Source organism: Aquarana catesbeiana, linkage group LG02, assembly GCF_042186555.1.
Source record: "Aquarana catesbeiana isolate 2022-GZ linkage group LG02, ASM4218655v1, whole genome shotgun sequence".
Taxonomy (NCBI): Eukaryota; Metazoa; Chordata; class Amphibia; order Anura; family Ranidae; genus Aquarana; species Aquarana catesbeiana.
Window position 1 is genome coordinate 114726568 of NC_133325.1, and position 21014 is coordinate 114747581.

A 21014-nucleotide genomic window follows, 5' to 3' on the forward strand; every position below is an offset into this window, starting at 1 on the left:
GCTGAAGCAAAGCATTGTGGACGCAGTATGTTTACACCCCCAGGTGCTGCCACTGTAGATAAAGGGGGTAGTGGTAGAGGCACACAGGGGATGCCAGATTGTCCCCTCTCAGCCATCATAATTTAACCACACCCACTTTTAAAACACACCCACTTTTTGCCGCGGCGCAGTACGCTCACCACAGGTCAATCTCCCCATAAATGTCCCTCATTCTTAACTTCAAAAGTTGGGAGGTATACCTAAATACACCACTGGGTACAGTGTCGCATGGCCGCAAAATTGTCGGCTAAAGTAACGCAGTGCTGTATCGCAAAAAATGGCCTGGTCATTAGGGGGTAAATCTTCCGGATGTAGCAGAAGTTGGGGGCAGCCAGGGAACTAGCATTTTCAGAATCAGCAGCCCCCATCTCTGACAGTCCAGCTTTCATTATTTGCAGACATGTGGTTAGTCCAAGTAAACATTGTCGCACGGCTGCATTGGAGTCGTCCAGATCCTGCGACACTTCAGCCTCCTGTGATCAGCTCTCTGCACTCTCTCCCCCTTCGATAAGAAGCCATGATCGTCCTCCAGGGGTCCCCCCGGCTCAGCGCTGACACCACACACACGCCATCACGTCACCCACCAGCTCCCGGCGCCCCGCAGATTCCAGCTAAACCGTCGGCGCATGCGCACTGAGCAGCGGGTCGGCTCCGTCCCAGCGCCACTTAATGCGAGGGGCGTGGCCAAACGAATCCCCACCAGCAAGCCCCTCCCCGTTCTCCGCGGCCGCCATGTTTATGCCAGAGAGACGATGACAGGAAGGAGAAGCTGGTGACTGCTGTGCGGAAGGGCAGCCGGACAGAGAGAGCCGGTGACGAAGAAGAAGAAGAAGAAGAAGAGCCCTCGGTGACCGGGAGGGAGGGGGGTTCTGTGTGTGTATATGTGCGCAGTGCCATCCCTCCGAACCCGCACACAGGACGGACGACTTCTATGTGTTCAGCGCCTGACAGGGGGATCCGTGTCACCTCCTCACCCCCCACCACCGACCACTTCACACCGGAGGAGGGGGAAGGGCACACAACCAGCACCACCGGAGGGAGCCCACAACCTACACCTTCCCCAACCGGGGCCCACAACACACCAACTCTCCACATACAGCCCTGGGATCTGGATATAATACCGAGGATCACCCTCATCATCCTCCTCCTCACTACTACTACTACCCCATCCTCCTCCGGGCATCAGCATGTCCAACCCTGTGCCAGTGGATATGGTAAGATCGTCTGTGTATACTGACAGGACATCTACTCAGGATCTCACCTCTTATATATAGATCTGTCCTTGTGTATACCATCTATAAACATGTCCCTGTGTATACCATCTACTCAGGATTACCATTCTGATCTCCCCCTATATATAAACATGTCCCTGTGTATACCATCTACTCAGGATTACCATTCTGATCTCCCCCTATATATAAACATGTCCCTGTGTATACCATCTACTCAGGATTACACTCTGATCTCCCCCTATATATAAACATGTCCCTGTGTATACCATCTACTCAGGATTACACTCTGATCTCCCCCTATATATAAACATGTCCCTGTGTATACCATCTACTCAGGATTACACTCTGATCTCCCCCCTATATATAAACATGTCCCTGTGTATACCATCTACTCAGGATTACACTCTGATCTCCCCCCTATATATATAAACATGTCCCTGTGTATACCATCTACTCAGGATTACACTCTGATCTCCCCCCTATATATAAACATGTCCCTGTGTATACCATCTACTCAGGATTACACTCTGATCTCCCCCCTATATATAAACATGTCCCTGTGTATACCATCTACTCAGGATTACACTCTGATCTCCCCCCTATATATAAACATGTCCCTGTGTATACCATCTACTCAGGATTACCACTCTGATCTCCCCCCTATATATAAACATTTCCCTGTGTATACCATCTACTCAGGATTACACTCTGATCTCCCCCCTATATATAAACATTTCCCTGTGTATACCATCTACTCAGGATTACACTCTGATCTCCCCCCTATATATAAACATGAACCTGTGTATACCATCTACTCAGGATTACACTCTGATCCCCCTCCTTTATATACTGACCTGCCTCAGTGTCTGCCATCTACTCAGGATCTCACCTCCTTATATATAGATCTGTCCTTGTGTATACCATCTATAAACATGTCCCTGTGTATACCATCTACTCAGGATTACCATTCTGATCTCCCCCTATATATAAACATGTCCCTGTGTATACCATCTACTCAGGATTACCATTCTGATCTCCCCCCTATATATAAACATGTCCCTGTGTATACCATCTACTCAGGATTACACTCTGATCCCCCTCCTTTATATACTGACCTGCCTCAGTGTCTGCCATCTACTCAGGATCTCACCTCCTTATATATAGATCTGTCCTTGTGTATACCATCTACTCAGGATTACACTCTGATCTCCCCCCTATATATAAACATGTCCCTGTGTATACCATCTACTCAGGATTACCACTCTGATCCCCCTCCTTTACTGACCTTCCTCAGTGTCTGCCATCTACTCAGGATTACACTCTGATCTCCCCCCTATATATATATATATAAACATGTCCCTCTGTCTGCCATCTACTCAGGCTTGCACTCTGATCTCCCCCTCCCTATATACTGACCTGCCATCTACTCAGGATCACACTTTGATTCCTCCCTTTTTTTTTTATATACAGACAGGTCCATGTGTATGCCATCTACTCAGAATTACACTCCGATTCCCCCCCCCCCCCCCCTCTCTTTTATATATTGACCTGCCTCAGTGTCTGCCATCTACTTGGGATTGTATTCTGATCTTCCTCCTATATATAAACATGACCTTGTATCTGCCATCTACTCAGGATTGCACTCTGATCCCCCCCTTTATATACTGACCTGCCTCAGTGCCTGTCATCTACTCAGGATCGTACTCTGATTCCTACCTATTTATATCATGAAGAGTCCTTGTATCTGGCATCTACTCAGAATTACACTCTTGTAGGTTGTAACTCATTAGCTGGTGTGCGGTCTGGGGGGGGGGGGGGGGGGGGGGGTCATTACTCTGATATTTATTTTTTTAGCAAGGCATCTTGCCTTGTCATTTGGTGGGGCTGAATTGGAATAGCCACATAATGCAGTCCTGGTGCATCTGCTGTGAATGTACCCTGAAAATGATGATAAAGTTTTTTTTTTTTCTTAAAATTAATAAAAAAAAAAAAAAAAAGATATTATATTTGTACAGTCTGTACAGCCATATTGCATGGAGCAGTCATGGCCTCCTCTTTGTTCCCCCATGTACTATGGCAGTACCGGTGCACACCTGAGCTGGGCTGTGTGCTTCCATAGAGACACACACAGCACCAGTAAGCCACACCCCCTACTTCCTTCTCACAGGAGTTGGGCTGACAGCAGCAGGAGCCTATAGGGAATGAGAGGAATGCTGCTCTGTGAGAGGTGTCAGGTAAGTGTTTAGGGATGGGGGTGGGTGGGATTTTTTATTTTTGTACCTTATTGCAGAGAACACATTAAGGTAAAAAAAAAAAAACTGCTTGTGCATCCAAAGTCCAGGATAGAGCAGGGAAGAAGGAAAACACTGGTCACTTTTTTCTTCTTGTTTGTCATCATTGTGACCCTACAGCCCCTGTTTACTCCAAACCAGACGTGTCCTGCCTTTCAGAAGTGCAACAGCCCTGGGCAGAAAGTCCGCTTGCCCATGGGGGGGGGGGGGTCTCACCCCAATGATTCAGTACATCAGAAGACACAGGTGCAGCATCCTGCCCCACTGCTTACAGCCTCTCAAAAAGTTTCTGGCGGGCTGAAATAGGATGTGGCTTAAAGCGGTATTTAACCCAAACTAAAAATGCTCATCAAGCCTTAGATTTGCTGGCTGCATTAGTTTTCTTTTCTTTTTAAGCTTTTTCCCCCCTCATTTGTCACCTGGTGATCTGTCCAGTAACCCACCTCCTGTATTACAGTTCCCCCGATCTGGATGAAGGAGCAGCAGAGACACCTTTTGGACAGCAGCAGTTAGTCTGGGGTAGAGGAGTGTTGGATACGCAGATTTAGATACACTAATAAATTGAAGCCAAACTCAAGCTAAGACTTTGTAAGCAGTTACAGCAAACGTGTGTGTGTGTGTGGTTTTTTTTTTTTTTTTTTTTTAAGGATAAAGATTTTACATCAATAAATGCTAATGATTGAAAGCACCCCCTGTCAGTGGTAAATAGTTTGACTCAACCATCTAGCTGCTACATTTGCAGGACATCTTGTTCTGTTGATAAACAGACTTGCTGGTCAGATCACCAGTTAAAAATAAAAGGGAGCTTAAAAATCGAATGCAGCCATCGCATCTAAGAATTGGAAAGCTGCAATATCATTATTATTATTATTATTATACAAGATTTGTATAGCGCCAACAGTTTATGCAGCGCTTTACAATATAAAAGCGAGACAATACAGTTATAATACAATAAAATACCAGAGGATTAAGAGGGCCCTGCTCAGAAGAGCTTACAATCTAATAGGGTGGGGCAGGTGGTACAAAAGGTTGTAACTGTGGGGAATGAGCTGGTGAAAGTGGTAGGAGATTAGTTGGAGACATGATAGGCTTTCCTGAAGAGATGAGTTTTCAGGGATCACCTGAAGGTAGCAAGAGTAGGGGATAGCCGGACAGGTGGAGGTAGCGAGTTCCAGAGGATGGGAGAGGCTCTGGAGAAATCCTGGAGACGAGCATGAGAGGAGGAGATGAGAGAGCTTGAGAGTAGGAGGTCTTGAGAAGAGCGGAGAGGTCGATTTGGGTGATATTTGGAGACCAGATTGGCGATGTAGCTCGGGGCAGAGTTGTGAATGGCTTTGTATGTTGTGGTTAGTATTTTGAATTTAATTCGCTGGGTGATTGGGAGCCAGTGTAGGGATTGGAGGAGAGGGTTGGCAGACACTGAGCGGTTGGTAAGGTGGATAAGTCTGGCAGCAGCATTCATGATAGACTGGAGAGGGGATATCCTATGGAGAGGCAGGCCAATGAGAAGGGAGTTGCGATAGTCAAGGCGAGAGAAAACAAGGGAGTGAATGAGGAGCTTGGTGGGTTCATTTGTTAAAAAGGGATGAATTTTAGAGATGTTACGGAGGTGAATTCTACCAACTTTTGACATCGATTGGATTTGAGGCTGAAATGACAAGTCAGAGTCTAGGATTACACTTAGTACCCTGGCGTGAGGGGAGGGACTGATGGTTGAAAACATAATGAATGTTTGGGTTTGATATCGCTTTAATACTGTACCAAGTGGTCCTGTTGTCTGGGGCACTATGTGTTCTAACACAAATGCCCCCAGGTATTCTGCGTTCCATGCATAGGGCCCCAAACTCAAGCACCACTCAGTTCAGCCCTGTCCCAATGAATGCCTACCTTAGCCTGTCATGCACTGTGACAGGATGCAGCACCTGTGCCTGCAGTCATAGGATTGGATGCACAGGGGTTAGACGCCCCAAGTGCAACCAGTCTAATATTTCCATTTTATTTTATGAAGCCCATTTACATCTGAGCAACAAGCACAGTAGTCTTCTTGGGGCAGGATCACAAGTTTTTTGGCCCTGTTTACTTCGGAGCAGCTGAAAAATGCAGACCACTTGTGTTTTGTGCTTAGCAGTCATTCTGCTGCTCCCAGTCATTCTGCTGCTCCCAGTCATTCTGCTGCTTACGCCTGTAAAGAAAAAATGCTGACACTTAGGTGTGGACCTAGCCTTGGGGAGATTTCTCTTCGCTTCTTGTCTTGAAGACGCAACAGGAAGTGTGGGAAAATCCCTTAAAGGCAGTTGTCACCAAAATAAGCGTCCCCGTAGGAATGATTCACCTCTATTCCTGTTTGTTTAACAACTTAAAATTTGGGGGTTTTCAATCTACTTTCAATCCCAGTGACATTGGCCATCACCACACAGGAAGGTGAATCACTCTCTAGTCAGAGACAGTGGTAAAAATCTGCCGGAGGTTTTAACTCTTCCCTACTCTATCCAAAACTAAAAATAAGTGTTGGCTTTAGCCCCCATTCACATATAGCCTGAGTGTAGCCAAGTTATTAAGAGATGTTTGTACATGTGACTTGTAGTACAGCCTCACAATCATGTGTTTGTTTGGCCCCATGAGCGTTTAAATGGGAGCGCCTGCAAGACATGCGTAAACATGCTATTTTCAAGCAGTCTTTAGGCACTCTTTAAAGTCTATGAGGCCAAAAATGCACAAGTCTGCCCCAAAGAAGCTTGTTTTACTTTTGAGATTAAAGCGGTAGTAAACCACCAGAAAAGTAAATAACAATGGGCCCCCCTGCAGGGTTAAGTCATTGGGGGTTATTTACGAAAGGCAAATCCACTTTGCACTACAAGTGCACTTGGAAGTGCAGTCGCTGTAGATCTGAAGGGAAGATCTGAAATGAGGGGAAGCTCTGCTGATTTTATCATCCAATCATGTGCAAGCTAATATGCTATTTTTTATTTTCCTTGCATGTCCCCCTCGGATCTACAGCAACTGCACTTCCAAGTGTACTTTTCAGTGCACTTGTAGTGCAAAGTGGATTTGCCTTTAGTAAATAACCCCCATTATGTATTAGTATGCACCGCATCCTAGCACATTATGACACTTACCTGTACAAGGAGCAGTGCAGTCACGGATCCCCAGAGCTGCCATCTTCACCTGGTCTTTCTTCCAGGTTTGCGGGCACCGGCTGTGTGAATGTCCGGGGCCACGATGATGTCACATGTGCGGGAGCCCTTGGCTCCAACACGGAGGTCTGAAGGTTCACTTCATCTACCTCGTTTGTATGAATGGAAGCATCTGTCAGTATAGTTTTTTTTGTTTAGCCTGCTGGCTGAATGAAAAAGTGTAAGGACTGGTCAGCTGGAGTATATTACATTTTTGGGATTAGATGACATATTAGCATGGTTTTTAAGTTTAAACAAAGACATGGGCCCATCCAGCACAGTGTGTGTGTGTGCGCTCTTGTCACTACGAATTCCCATATCCCTGTATATTGTGCATGCTAAGAAAATCATCTAAGAGATTTTATTTTAAGTCCAATGTCAGCTGATACCACTGGATATCCTTTAAAAACACAATTTGAATGGCATTAGTATGCAGTAAGCGGTGACAACTAAAGAGAATTCAGCTTTTAGAGAGGGGCAAACCAAGTCAAGTCAACTTTTTTGTTTGGTTGCTTTACTAACCTACAATGATCATACTACATTCCTATAGAGGCCATTGTGATCTGCTTGTGTTTGCTTGTTTGTGCCCATTGCAGTTCCTGAACAAATGACACTGGGAGTTTTTATGACACATTTTTCTATTTTCAGTTCAAAATCGACTAAATTGGCAGCAAGAGAAAACCGAGAGACGTGAATTGTATAGCATGCATACTAATGTGAAATGTCAGCATTTAAGACAGTTTGGGTTTTGAGTTCCCTGCTCAGTTGCTTCATGTATCAGCAGTTTATATCTGCAGTGCAGGTTTTTTTTAGTGATCTACGAAATCCTTTCACATGTTCTCTTACAGTTCCCTCTTTCGCCATCCGAATCTTTTCCTGTAAATAGAATGAATGCTGTCTGTGGGAGTTTAAATGGAAATCATGTGTGTCTATGTTATTCTTTACTGTTGCTGTGTATTATGCAAGCTCGGAAAGCTCAGGAGAGCTGTTCATTTTGGTGAGGAATGTCCTCTATTGGCAGGTTTATGCCGGTGTTACCTAACAGAAGGTTGGCCATTTCTCGATTTCCCTCATTTCAGTTCCAAAGGTTCTGTGTTCAGCAGTATTTTGGTTTGAAGGCAGGCCAAATCATTAGTCTGTTAGTGGATTCATATGTAACACATCAGCATATTTATGAGGATATATTTGCATACTACAGGGTAAAACTTGGCTAGGCCAGTTTGTGGGTTGCTGTATTATGTGAGCGATTATATCGTCAATCCTACTTCAATTTTTCTGGGAAAATTTAATGTAAAGATTTCCAACTTTTTTAAATCTCTAAAAAAAAGTGGTGTGTGTGTGTGTGTGTGTGTGTGTGTGTGTGTGTGTGTGTGTGTGTCTCAAACTAGCAACCCTCCAGCTGTTGTGAAACTACAAGTCCCATCATTCCTCTGCCTGTGGGTGTCATGCTTGTAACTGTCAGCCTTGCAATGCCTCATGAGACTTGTAGTTTCGCAACAGCTGGAGGGCCGGCTGTTTGAGACCCCTGCTGAAGTATATTGGAGCATGCAGGTATTTTTACAATTGGGGGAAAAAAAAAAAAAAAAAAACCTCAGTTTGCAAAAAAAGTGCCACTTGCCCTTTACTAAGTATTGCCCGGCTGACAGATGTGTTCATACCCGGGTACCCCTCCCTCATTGCAGGTAACCACTTCATGTGTGGCTTCATGCTAACTTCAATGGCTGCTGTCAGTACTTTGTACAGACAGTGGCTACCGCTGTTCACATGCACCTGTCATTTTGAACCTCGAGAACCTGCCAATTCTTGCAACTGCAACCTGTGTATGTAGCGAAACGCTCGTGAAGGAGGATGTAAAGCTGAAATCCAGGAATTCGGCCATTTTTAAAAAAATGTTCTGCATTACTAGGGAAAGCTCAGGAGAGCTGTTCATTTTGGTGAGGAATGTCCTCTATTGGCAGGTTTATGCCGGTGTTGCCTAACAGAAGGTTGGCCATCTCTTGATTTCTCTCATTTCAGTTCCAAAGGTTCTGTGTTCAGCAGTATTTTGGTTTGAAGGCAGGCCAAAGATCAACGTGGGGGCGGGTAAGAGAAAAAAATATATAAATTAATAATAAAAAAAAAAAAATGTGTATATATATATATTTGTATAAAATAATTACAACACATGCCATTTAGAGAATTATACCCTAATTGATTGCTGAACAATGAGTTTTGAAATGTAAATATAATAAGAATCCAAAACTATACACAGAGACCTAGTTGTTCACTCACCCCTGTATAGTGCCGCACAGATGGCCACTAGGGGGCGGAGATATCCTCTGGCCCCACGAGGGTGATTGGAATGCGGGGACCCAAACAAAATTGTACTCGGAGCGTGCGAAAGCCAAGACTCCCCACGCCGGGCACCAGCAAATCTCCCCTTGCACACAGGCTTGTGGGGTGCGAAGCAGCCTGTGACTGGCAGAAATCTGCCCACACTATGTTGTTACCAAAAAATAATAAACGTTTGATTTCAAATATGTATTTGTATGATAATTTAATTTAAAACAGTTTTTTTTCCCCCACAATTGTCGATCAAATACCACTAAAAGAAATCTCTGTGGGGGGGAGGGGGGGGAGGACATACACTTTTTTTTTTTTTGTACAGTGTTGCACAAATGAGCAATTGTCAGTTAAAGTAACAGTGCCGTATTGCAAAAAATGGCCTGGTCATGAAGGGGGGTAAATCTTCTGGAGGTTAAGTGGTTATGCAAAGTAACAGGAGGTGTGCTGCATGGCAGGGACCATAAGTTGTCTTTTGCTTACTTTCCTCAGAATCCCATATCACGTATCTGTGTCAAAGCAGGTTTAGCTGTGTTTCCATCCGTTTAGCCATGTTAGAGTGTCTGATTGCATCCTGGATGCTTCAGAATTCTATTTTTCTTTAGATGCTGCTAAACTAAACAAAGGTAAATGCACAGTAAGAATAGCACCATTGAAAAGTCCTTACATGTATTTAGAGATAAATGCAGATTTGGCTCTGCCAGTGTGAATGAGTCCTTAGTCCTGTTATGGAGGAAAGCTGCCACATTGCCTAGTATGGGCACAATACAGGATCACTATACCTGCACTCGGCACAATAAATGCAAATAATGTTACTGCAGAAGAGCAGGTACCATAGGATATGTCTTTTGGCTTTCTTCTGACGCCTTTCAGAATTGTCTGTGTAAATATTCTTTCTAAAGTTGATTTGTTTCCATAGGCACAATCTTCTCACATTCACTCCCTTGCGATCTTCCTCCCAGATGGCAAAGGTTGGGCTTGGTGATGGGTTGCTCTGGCATTGAACAATACAGCAGTATGCAGAAAATGGAATTCTGACAATCATGGGGGCTGTTTGTGCAGCCCATTTGATTTGGCATTTTTTATATTGCAGTCATTTATTTTGCATTCATTGACATGAGTATAAATTTACTTTAATGTTAGTCTGTCACCAAAAACGTGTGTGAAGCTGAAAAGGCACAGTTTGGATCTCCTGACCATCACACCTCTTGAGAAACTGCTGAGATGCCCTGAACCAATGAGACTTCTTTCTGATTATTACTCTGCCCTGATGATACATTCCAACCCTAGGTTCTCCATTGCATATGGACTTCTTGGACATACACTTTGAATAGTCGGATTGGTCTGAATTCAGGGACACTTATGAGACCTCTGTAATTTCCTCCAAAGATAGAATCGTTCAATTGAAAGTATTTCATCACACTCATAACTCCTGCCCGGTTGCATAAAATGGGCCTACATAATACAGCTGATTGTTTCCGAGCTTGTTTGCATACTGGTGGTTTCTTACATTTGTTTTTGGTCTTGCCCTATAGCCCAAAAATTCTGGAGAGATATTGGTTCATTTATTGCATTGGTTTTTGGCCTTGCTAATATCCTGCATCCAAAAAATAACGGGAACATTTGGGGATTTCTAAATATACTAAACAACTGTCACCATTTTGCATAGCAAAATATTTTATTGTCCTGGAAAGGGATGAACCACCCTATGCTAAAACTCCTAGCTAAGGGTGCTTTCACACGGGCTGTCCGATCAGGTCTGCCTGTCAGTGTTGGGTTTTTTTGTTTTGTTTTTTTGCGGACCTGATCAGACCCTCCAGTCTCCCCTATGAAGTAGTGGATGTCAGCGGACATATGTCCACTAGCACCTGCTGCCATCCAATCCTGCCCACAAAATCTAGATGGATGGTGGTCCTATTTTCCATCTGTCTGGCAGATTGGATAGAATCGGATGAAAGCGGATAGGCGGTCCATTTTCACCCTCTATAGTGGAGAGTGGGGCTGTGTCCGTCTCCGCTCTGCACAGTGAGCGGACAGGACCTGTCATCCACCTGCTTAGCGGGGATCAGCAGAGCGATTCTCCCACCCCCCCGGTTTCTTTTTTATTTATTTATTTATTTATTTTTCAGTAGTACCTGTGATATTTTGGTATCTCTTCCTTTGGTGCATGCTATCTAATGAGACACTGTATATTTGTTTGTTTATTATGGCTTTGTTTTCTTTTTCTTGTTTTTGTGTGAAAAACTGAGTTTGTGTAAACTCAAAAAAACATATAATCCAAGTGCCAAATCGCCAATTAGATAACCAAACATGCGTATGCCGTTTCTGTCAGTAACAGGATAAAAACATGTCATATTAGGGATGTCGTCATTCTCCTTCTTTCACTACTTGGCATGTCATCTGTCACCTGTTTGACCTGTCAGTCTTGTGCAATATCGTATTTCGACACTTCCACTGGTTATATGCTCTTCCCCTTTTTTTATTTTTTTTTTTTTTAATCAGGTTTATGTAGCAAAACCAAAAATACATTTTATCTTTTAAGGCTAGGTTCACATATGTCATATCCCAGCCATATATCTGGAATATGTATTGTACCTTATGACATCAGAGCTGTGACCAGCAGAGTCAAGTGGCTTCAGGGGGACATGTCACAAAGAGGAGGAAAGCTGCAGGTATGAGGAATAAAGTACTTGTATCTCAGAGGACGTTTACCATACAAGATGATAGATTCTTGTTTACTGTATGACATCTGTACAGACAAGGTTTTTGCATTTCTATAGATTTGATATTATGATAATTGGTCTCCAGATAATGTACACCATTCTCTTCCCAGATAGAACTCGAGTTTAGCACTAAATTACTGCGATTCCATTACAAGGTAATTGCCCTTAATCTTTTGTCCCTAAAGCACCACTTGCCAAACTTTAAGTGTGATTGTACGCCAATTGTACCCATGTAATTGCAGTCTGCCCATGATTGTTGGATTTATCAGGTCTACTAAAGTTTTATGTGTGACAATCCTTGTCTGATTTGTGTAGGGTTTCCTATGATAGTAAAATAGCCCTGCCGGTTTTTATTGTGCAGTAAGAATGAGCAGCCATTATTTAAGGGCCTCCAGGAGTTGTTGCTTGAATATTGTATGTTTTCAGATGGCAGCTTAAAGAGCATTTTAAGTTTGTTTTTTTTCTTGTTTGTTTTTGTTTATTTAAAAAAAAATATATATTTTGCACTTCACTCCTTTTACATAAGCAGAATGATCTGGCCCACCTGTCAGTTTTTCAGGTGGAATTGATTGGACCCTCCAGTCTCCCCTACGGAGCGCCACCCACCGACATCAGATCCAATCCTAAATCCTATCCACTAAAAACACAGATGGGGACAACGGACATGTGTCTGACACTCGCCGACGTTGGATCCTATCCACTAAAATCAGACTAATGGAGATCGGTTGGCAGTTGGATGTAAACAGATGGTCCGTTTACATACGACCATCCATAGGGAAGAGCGGACTGTGTCTGTGCATAAGCGTAGTGGACATGGACCAGCCATCTGACAGATCAGCAGGGATCAGCTGACTGATTCCCCACTGAAAAGGCTGACTCCTATGGAGCTCACCCAATGTGTAAGGGACCTAAGGCCTAGTTCACACAAGCCTCAGCTTTCGTATAAGAGAAATGTGAACAACGAGCTTTAAAAAAGCATTTGCAGAGCTTTCATTAAGTTTTGAAACTTTTTTAAAGCCTTATTTAGTTCCATTTTAGGCCTCCATGCACACTGGATGTTTGCCCATTTCTCCTATGCATTTCCTTCCGACAGCAGCGTTTTGGCAGGAAAAATGCTAGATTCTTGTAAACAGGCAACACATTTAGACACGTCTGGATCTTGGTTGTTAGTTCGTTGTTACTTCATTCATTGAAATGAATTAACGCACAATTGCTAAAAGCACCTAGAGTTAAACATGTTTAGATGCATTTATACGTGCCAAGTGTTTTTTCTGCCAAAACGCTGCTCCTGGACTCGCTGGCAGTGGGGTTTTTTTCTGCCTCTATATGCCTATGTGTGCATGGACATGTAGGCTAACATTCAGGGGTATATGGGTCAGAAAAAAGATGCCCCTAACCGTAGTGTTAAAAATGTCCAGTGTGTATGAGGCCTTAGGATTGTTAAACCCAGATTTTTTATGGGAGTACTGTCCCTTTAAACAAGTTGTTAGCAATCTTAAGCATTACTTGTTGAAAGTCTGCTAGCAGCTTGTTTAAAGTGACTATTAGCACTCACATAAAGGTCTGCGTTTCACATTTTAAAACAGGAGTTGAAAGGTTCATTTAAAGGCTTCAGGAATGCTGGTCAAAGCGAAAAGCTTGCTGTAAGCGTAGATTTAGATGTGTGTCTAAATCTACCTCTCCCCTGAAGCCCGATCTGCGTTTGGGTCGTGCTTCAGAGGCTATTGACAGGTGATGAGGAAGCAATGCAACACCTCTTCACTGCTGGTTTTAACCCCGTTTTTGCTGACAAATGCATCAACGGTGTTTGCAGAACTTTACCATTTACTTGAATGTGTAGTTACATATTGGGTAAACTTTGTTGTGGGCACGAAATGAAACACTTTTACTGCGGCATGTAAACCCACCCATCCACTGCCTATGTCAGCTTAAAGTGGACTTCCACCCAAAAGTGAAACTTCCACTTATCTGCTTCCCACCGTTTTTGACAGGTACCCTTCCCCACTTCCAGAAGACAGCCGCTGCACCGTCCCTCCAAAGTTTGGCCCCCTTCCTCCGCCAGGCCAGTCAGAAAGCACTATGCGCATGCACAGTAGGGAACTGGCTTTGAAGCCAAAAGGCTACACTGCCGGTTTCCCTTACAATGAATGGCGGCAGCAGCACCCGACATCCGATCTGAGAATCAGCTGGGGTGCCGACATTGCGGACTCCCTGGACAGGTAAGTGTCCATATATTAAAAGTCAGCACCTACAGTATTTGTAGCTGCTGACTTTTAATTTTTTTTTCCTAGATGGAACTCCTCTTTAAGTGGGGTGGGGGTGGCAAAAACGTAGCTCAAAAGTGCATTTTTGCCGCCTCCCACACTGAACATCTAAATGAAACCGAAGTGATGATAAAGCTGCTGCTGACATATAAGATGGAAGCCTGTGTGAACCAGTTTGACCAAACAGAACTATCAATGATAAAGCTGTGTGAAGCCAGACCAGGATGACAGCCTTAGGCCAGAAAAATAGAAACAGCAGTGACAGCCTCCGTATTCCTTTTTAAACCAGTGGCTGAAAACAAATTTCAGGAGCCAGGATGTCAGGGTGACAGAAACAGTTTGAAGCTAGACTGTAACCTTCTGGTGTCTTTTCTGCTGTAGTCTATGGAAAAACATGTCAGTGCTGCAATCCTTGTCAATAGCACCACCTGGGTGGACCCTTCCTGTCTAGGACAGCTTCACAGTGCAGCTGGTTGCAAGACTTTCCTGTACAATAGGAGGATTCCAGAAATATTTTTACTCTGATCAGTAAAACATGTGACTCTACTTCCCCATATCTTCTTTCTTTAGAATTTCACTATCTATTACAGGCCTCTGGACGTTTGCACACATGAGCATTGCATTGTGAGACTAATGAAATAGCAGAACAGACTGTCTCACTACACTTTAAAAATATAAGTTCCCAGAATCTCGAAAAATACTACTCATTTTTAAAAATGTGTAATTGGGGGGGGGGGTGGTCAGGCCTTCCCATGCCTGGTCTATTTACCAGGCAATACCGCACGGCCCTGCCAGCTGGGAATGGACATGGGGGCCTTCTGGCCTGTTAGAAGCTGTGTGCCTCCTGCACCTTGTCTGCTATTCTGATGTATGTACAAGGAGGTGTATATACAAACATGGCCAATGGCCTTTACAGCAAAGAGCTCAGGAAGGGTGACGCATGTCAAACAAAAGGAATTTCCAAGTTCAACTTACCGACCAGCCTACAGATTGGGTCAGTAAGTTGAGCTTGGAAATTTCTTTTGTTTTTGTTTGATATATAGATATATTTTATACATATATCTCATTGGTGAAATATTTGAATGTATGACAGCACCTAACAAATTCATTACCAGCACTACTATATATGTGTTTGAAATGCACATTTTTTTTTTTTTTTTAATGCTTAAAGTGGTTTTAAAGGCACTTTTTTTTTTTTTTTTTATTACCTTTATGTATTCTATGCACGAAGTTAAAAAAACCTGACTGCAGCTTTCCCCTTCAGCCCCACTTGTACTCATCTGAACTCGATCTTGATCCAGCGATGTGCACGAGCACCGGTGCTCTCCCGGGTCTCTCCTTACTCATTGGCTGAGACGCAGCAGTGAGAGCAATGGCTCCTGCTGCTGTCAATCACAACCAGTAAGGAGGGAGTGGGATGAAGCAGAGCCATGCTCTGAGAGTCATATGGACACTTGGATGGCTCAGGAGCAAGCATGCGCGAATGGCCCCAGTGCAAGCAGCTTGCTATGAGGGAGGACCCAAGAACTGCAGGATTGTTGCTGCTCTGTGCAAAACCACTGCACAGAGAAGTTGGTATGACACTTCTGTTTTATTAAAAAAAAAAGTCTTTTGTAATATCATTTTATTCTCTAAGGCCTCTGCTAAAAATTATATATATATTATATTATATTATATTACATTTTATATTATATTAGATGTTTGGGGGTTCTGAGTAATTTTTCTCGCAGAAAATACTGATTTCAACTTGTAAGCAACGAATGTCAGAAGAAGGTTTGGTCTTTAAGTGGTTAAACTGACCTCATTTACACACATACAAGTTTATTCCTTTGATCTAAAAGAAACCAGAGATACACTGGGGGTTATTTACGAAAGGCAAATCCACTTTGCGCTGCAAGTGCACTTGGAAGTGCAGTCGCTCTCAATCTAAGGGGTAGATCTGAAATGAGGGGAAGCTCTACTGATTTTATCATCCAATCACGTGCAAGCTAAAATGCTGTTTTTTATTTTCCTTTCATGTCCCCCTCGGATCTACAGCGACTTTACTTCCAAGTGCACTCGCAGTGCAAAGTGGATTTGCCTTTTAGTAAATAACCCCCAATGCATGTCTTCTCTTCTCTATCTCCCAGCACTGAGGAATGTTGATAAACATTGCTGGCTTTTTTGTTTTTTTGACAGCTCTGATTGTGAGGGGGGGTTGAACCGAGATTGCAGTATTTTAATGATTAATTGTGCGGGTCTACCCAATAGTTTGATTTAATAAGTCGCAGAGTAATAGCCCAGGCTGTGCATTGTGGCAGAGGTGTGTGAATTACAAAATTACAACTCCTTTGGCAGGTAAAACAATACTTGTGTAATTCACTTGTATGTTTAGCTGTCTTTGTTGAGCTGAATTTTGATATTTTAACCTAATTTAGAGTAAGCATAACTTATTCTAACACTACCAATACTGTTCCAGCCACTGTATGGCAGGGTAAGCTGGTACTAGTAGTTCCTGATTAGACAAGATAGCTGTGGATTGCCTATGCTTGATCTGGCATGTTAAAGCGGAGCTCCACCCGATTTTATTACATTAGCTCAAACCTATTCCCTCACTGTTTTACTTTAAAAACGGAACCTTTTTTTTTTTTTCCTACTGTACCTTAGTTTTGCAGATCATCTGTATTTCCTGTATGTGGAGTTTGCGGATATGGGCGTGTAAAGTGCGGCTATTTCGTAATTTCCTTTTAGCCGCACTGGCTCCTGGGAGCTTGTGTCATTGTTCCCAGGAGTCAGTGCTTATCTCTGTTGCCATCACAATGGGGCGGGACTTCCTATGACGCTGCCCGTTTTGATGGCAACCTGAGCTGTTGACGGTGCTCCGATTTGAGGTTACTGCGCATGCTTGAGATCGGGGATAGAACGGGCGGTGCATGCTGGTCGATCAGCAGCACAATATCCCGGAAGAGGATGTCTGTGGGCTTCACATGCCCACAGGCAAGATGACAGCTGGCGGTATAAAAACGTATATGTTTATTTATTGTGAGAAAACGGACAGCAGAAATCACTAAAAACGAAACAAGTGAGTTATATATTTAAATAACATAATCTGTCATTTTGCCAAAAAAACATTGGAGACAGTGGAACCCCGCTTTAATCCCACTGGGGGTACAGAACAGTAATATATCTTATACATTGTAAACGTCATAGGCTTTATTATATCTGGCTGGTCTGATACTCCTTGGAGTTTTCCTCAATAGAAGTCACTCCATTCAAATGAATCTTCTTCTTTTCCTTTTTTTTTTTTTTTTTTTACACCGTCTTACACAGACAAACAGACCATCATATGCGTGATTGATGTTCTGTGTGCCTCAATAAGGTAACCTGAGCTTTCCTATGGGAGCATTATCTCCGCAGGGCAGACACCTATGTGAATGGAGCACTACCTATTTTGTGGGTATTCTGTCTGTACCTTTAATATATATATGCTAAATATTTAAAACCGATTTGTGTTAATAGTAAATACTAATGACCTTGAACAACCCTCCAGCTTTTCAGATCTGACTGCTGAGATTCCAAGCCTCACCCCTATGGCATGTAGTTTCATTCTGTCCACTGTGATTTCCTTCCTGTACAGTAAAAACTCAACAAGGTACAGGTTGTTATGACAAGTGGAAGGACCTGGTATTACACAACTGCATATTGCCTATAAGAAATAACCGTCATGATGTATGAGGATGACAGAAACTGCTCTCTGTTAGAATATCCTGCCAAGTCACTACACAAAAAATATCGACCTCTTTATCTGTTTTGTGATATTTTATTAAAGTGGCACAGATAGGTAGTGTTGAATCATGCTAAAAGTATTGATTATCATTTTTTAATGGCTGAAAATTTACTGCATCCAAGATACTCTAAGGCTAAGTTCACACAGCTATGCGTTGTGTTTTTTTTTTTTTTTTTTTGTGCGTTTTGCAGAAATGCACTACAGTCCAATTAACATAGTTTCTTATGGATGTAGTTCATGTGTTTTGCAGCATTGCATTTTTTGGAAAGGGTCAGGGGCTTCTTTCCTGGAGAAGATTGCGTTTTGCGTGTAATAGATTTCAATGGAGAGGCACCAACAACAAAAGTGTTGCGTTTTTTTTTTTTTAAATGGGTTTTGCATTTTTCCTTTTTTTTTTTTTTTTTTTTCCACCCTCTTAAACACGCTGTGTAACTCTGGTTGCTAAGGAGCAGGCCAGGAAGCTGGCTGCCATGTCCTTAACAACTGATGAGTATATGTCAGCTGAATGTAAAAAAACATTGTTGGCAATAAAAAATCATAAAAAAAAAAAAAAAAAAAAAAAGGCGTGGTTTTAAATGTAGTAGAGGTGTGAAACAATATTCAAGCAGACCATGCCCACAAAAATGGATCCAGTTGATCACTGTCTCCTGACATCAAGCTGTTTATGTACATCTCATTCTTTATGGGCACCCTTTTAGAGAGATGTGGGGTCTCTGATTTCCAACATCTAGAAATAGTAATTCAGATTGCAGACAGGCAAAATCTGAGTATGTTTTGCTTTTAAAAAGCCGGGATGCATGGACAACAGTGCAATCTCAAAGATTGCGGTGATCTCTGTGGAATGCTTGGTGCAGTAGAATTTCAACACTCCTTGCCACACTTTACTGCAACATTACCAAGCTTGAAGATCTATTCCTTTTTAAAGTGGATGTAAACCCAATTTATTTTTTGATGTCATAATGTAGAGTATAAGATTTCCTATCATTTGAGCCCAGTATTGCCACAAAGAGTTAATCCATCTCTGAGCAATCCTCTTTTATTGTTCAGTGAGATAAAACTTGACAAACAGAGAAAAACTTTGTCAAATCCTCCCCCTTGCTGTGAGTGACAGGTGATTTACATATCTCGTGCACTAGCCTAAAACAGGCAGTATTTTTTAATTCCCTCCCCCACTCCTTTCTTCAGCAGCTCTGCAAGGATTGGCTGTTCCACACCTCAGCATGATTTGGCATGCTGAAGTCATGTGGTTACTTTCCTGTCTTTTCACTGGATGTTAGAGATCATAGCAGAAGTTCAGTGTTAGAAATGCACAGGAGAAGAGGGGGCGTGGCCAGCATAGGAAGTGGATGGTCGCACTATAGGAGAGCTCTGAGAACCGAGTCTCCCTGAAGCAGCCCAACGCTATTTATAGCCTACCTGATAACACAGCAGAGCAGGGGAGATACCGAGGAAGCAGCTGGTGATGTCAGGGAAAAGAAAAAACAAAGATAAGCCCCGTAAGTTAAGCACATTTAACAACCTGGCTGGGACTCCAGAGAAACAGCATGGTGCCAGCCCCTCCCATTCACAGCACAGCATAGGAATGCAGGCTGATCAGTGTGAAGGAGGAGGGAGGGGGGAGAGAGCACACTCTAACCTGCAGCATAACAGCTCTGACCCAGCTAATGCAGATATCAACAGCCCATTGAGACAAAAAAGAAGAATTTCTGATGCTGAAAGTTATATAAGTGACTCTCACCCTAATGTAAATGCTACATTCACAAACAACCCTTATAATGAAAAGCTTAATGCATTCCCCACTTCTGGCCAGCCAATAGTTGACACAGATCTTAAGGAAATGCTACTATCCTTAAGGGGAGCTCTTCAGCAAGATATGCTATCCTTTATGCAAAAATCCAAGATGGAAATGGATGCTTTGGGAGAAAGGGTAGACTATATTGAGCACAAAATGAATGATTTTACTGAAGCCCACAATAACTTAGTGGATTCACACGTAGATCTGGAGGATGAAATTAAACATCTAAAGTTGAAGGTTTCGGATTTAGAGGACAGATCCAGACGGAACAATATAAAATTTAGAGGAATCCCTGAAAATATTAAAAATTCAGATTTGAAACAATTTTTATGCCGAATGATGTCTGATCTGATACCTACAATATCTCCTCAAGAGCTGGTAATAGAGCGCACAGGCTGCCTAAGCCCTCTCACATACCAGAAAAGTTGCCCAGGGATGTAATTGCGAAAATACATTTTTACCATGTGAAAGACCATTTGATGCAACTTGCGAGACAACGTTCTCCACTACCAGATCCTTATGCAGGCATTCAGCTATACTCAGATTTGTCACAAGCAACCATTTTGGCCCGAAAAAATTTGAATCCAATAACCAAAATCCTCCGCAACCATAACATTGTGTATAAATGGGGGTTTCCCACTAAATTGCTCATAGAGAGGGATAGCATCTCCTACTCTATTTACACGCTAGAAGACGGGCTGAAGTACCTCAAATCATGGGGATTATTACCAAAAGAAGGTGATCTTAATTTTGAGAAACCCCCTCTGGGGAAAATAGCACCACAATGGCAAACTAGCCATGGATAAAGGGCACCTATACTGGCATTCTCTCCTGCTCCTAACCTGACTAACTTCATAGCCAATATGGAGTACATTACCGTTATGTCCTCAGGTATATCATTTCTTCAGGGAACTTGTTATAATTGTATCCCAAAGGTTTACTTTTCCCCCAACTGCAAGTACTAACACAATAGTACACAGGAGTTGTTCACAACTCCTCCTTTTTTTTACAGTTTTTTGTTTTTTTACAGTTTTTCTACAGTTTTTCTTCAGTTATGTTAAGAAGTTGGTTTTGCTTTACCTTCATGGACTTAGCTATATGGCTCTCTCCAACATTCTGCTATATAATGCATAACCTCACTGGAATAATCGAGTTTATCCTAAGAATAGCAACGCGACACTTCGCTATCTATTGGTTTCGCATTAATGGGACTTAAACTACTATCATTAAACGCAAAAGGACTCAACAGTCCCCACAAACGGAAAGCTCTATGGACTGACGCCTTAAAGTTTGGAAGTGACATAGTATGCGTTCAGGAATCACATTTTGCTAAAAACAAATCACCAAAGTTCACTCACAACAGATATCCACATATTTTCCGCTCAGACAATCACAAAAAGAAACAAGGA

General features: G+C 42.7%; 1 protein-coding gene across 1 annotated transcript in view; it reads left to right on the forward strand.

Moving 5' to 3' along the window:
- Positions 1-716: 716 nt before the first annotated feature.
- Positions 717-21014, forward strand: part of UBL3 (ubiquitin like 3) — a 271044-nt gene continuing 250746 nt past the window's right edge. Inside the window, exon 1 of the mRNA XM_073613366.1 lies at positions 717-1253. Coding sequence (XP_073469467.1) covers positions 1227-1253 — 27 coding nt within the window. The 5' untranslated portion in view covers positions 717-1226. The remainder of the gene's footprint in view (positions 1254-21014) is intronic.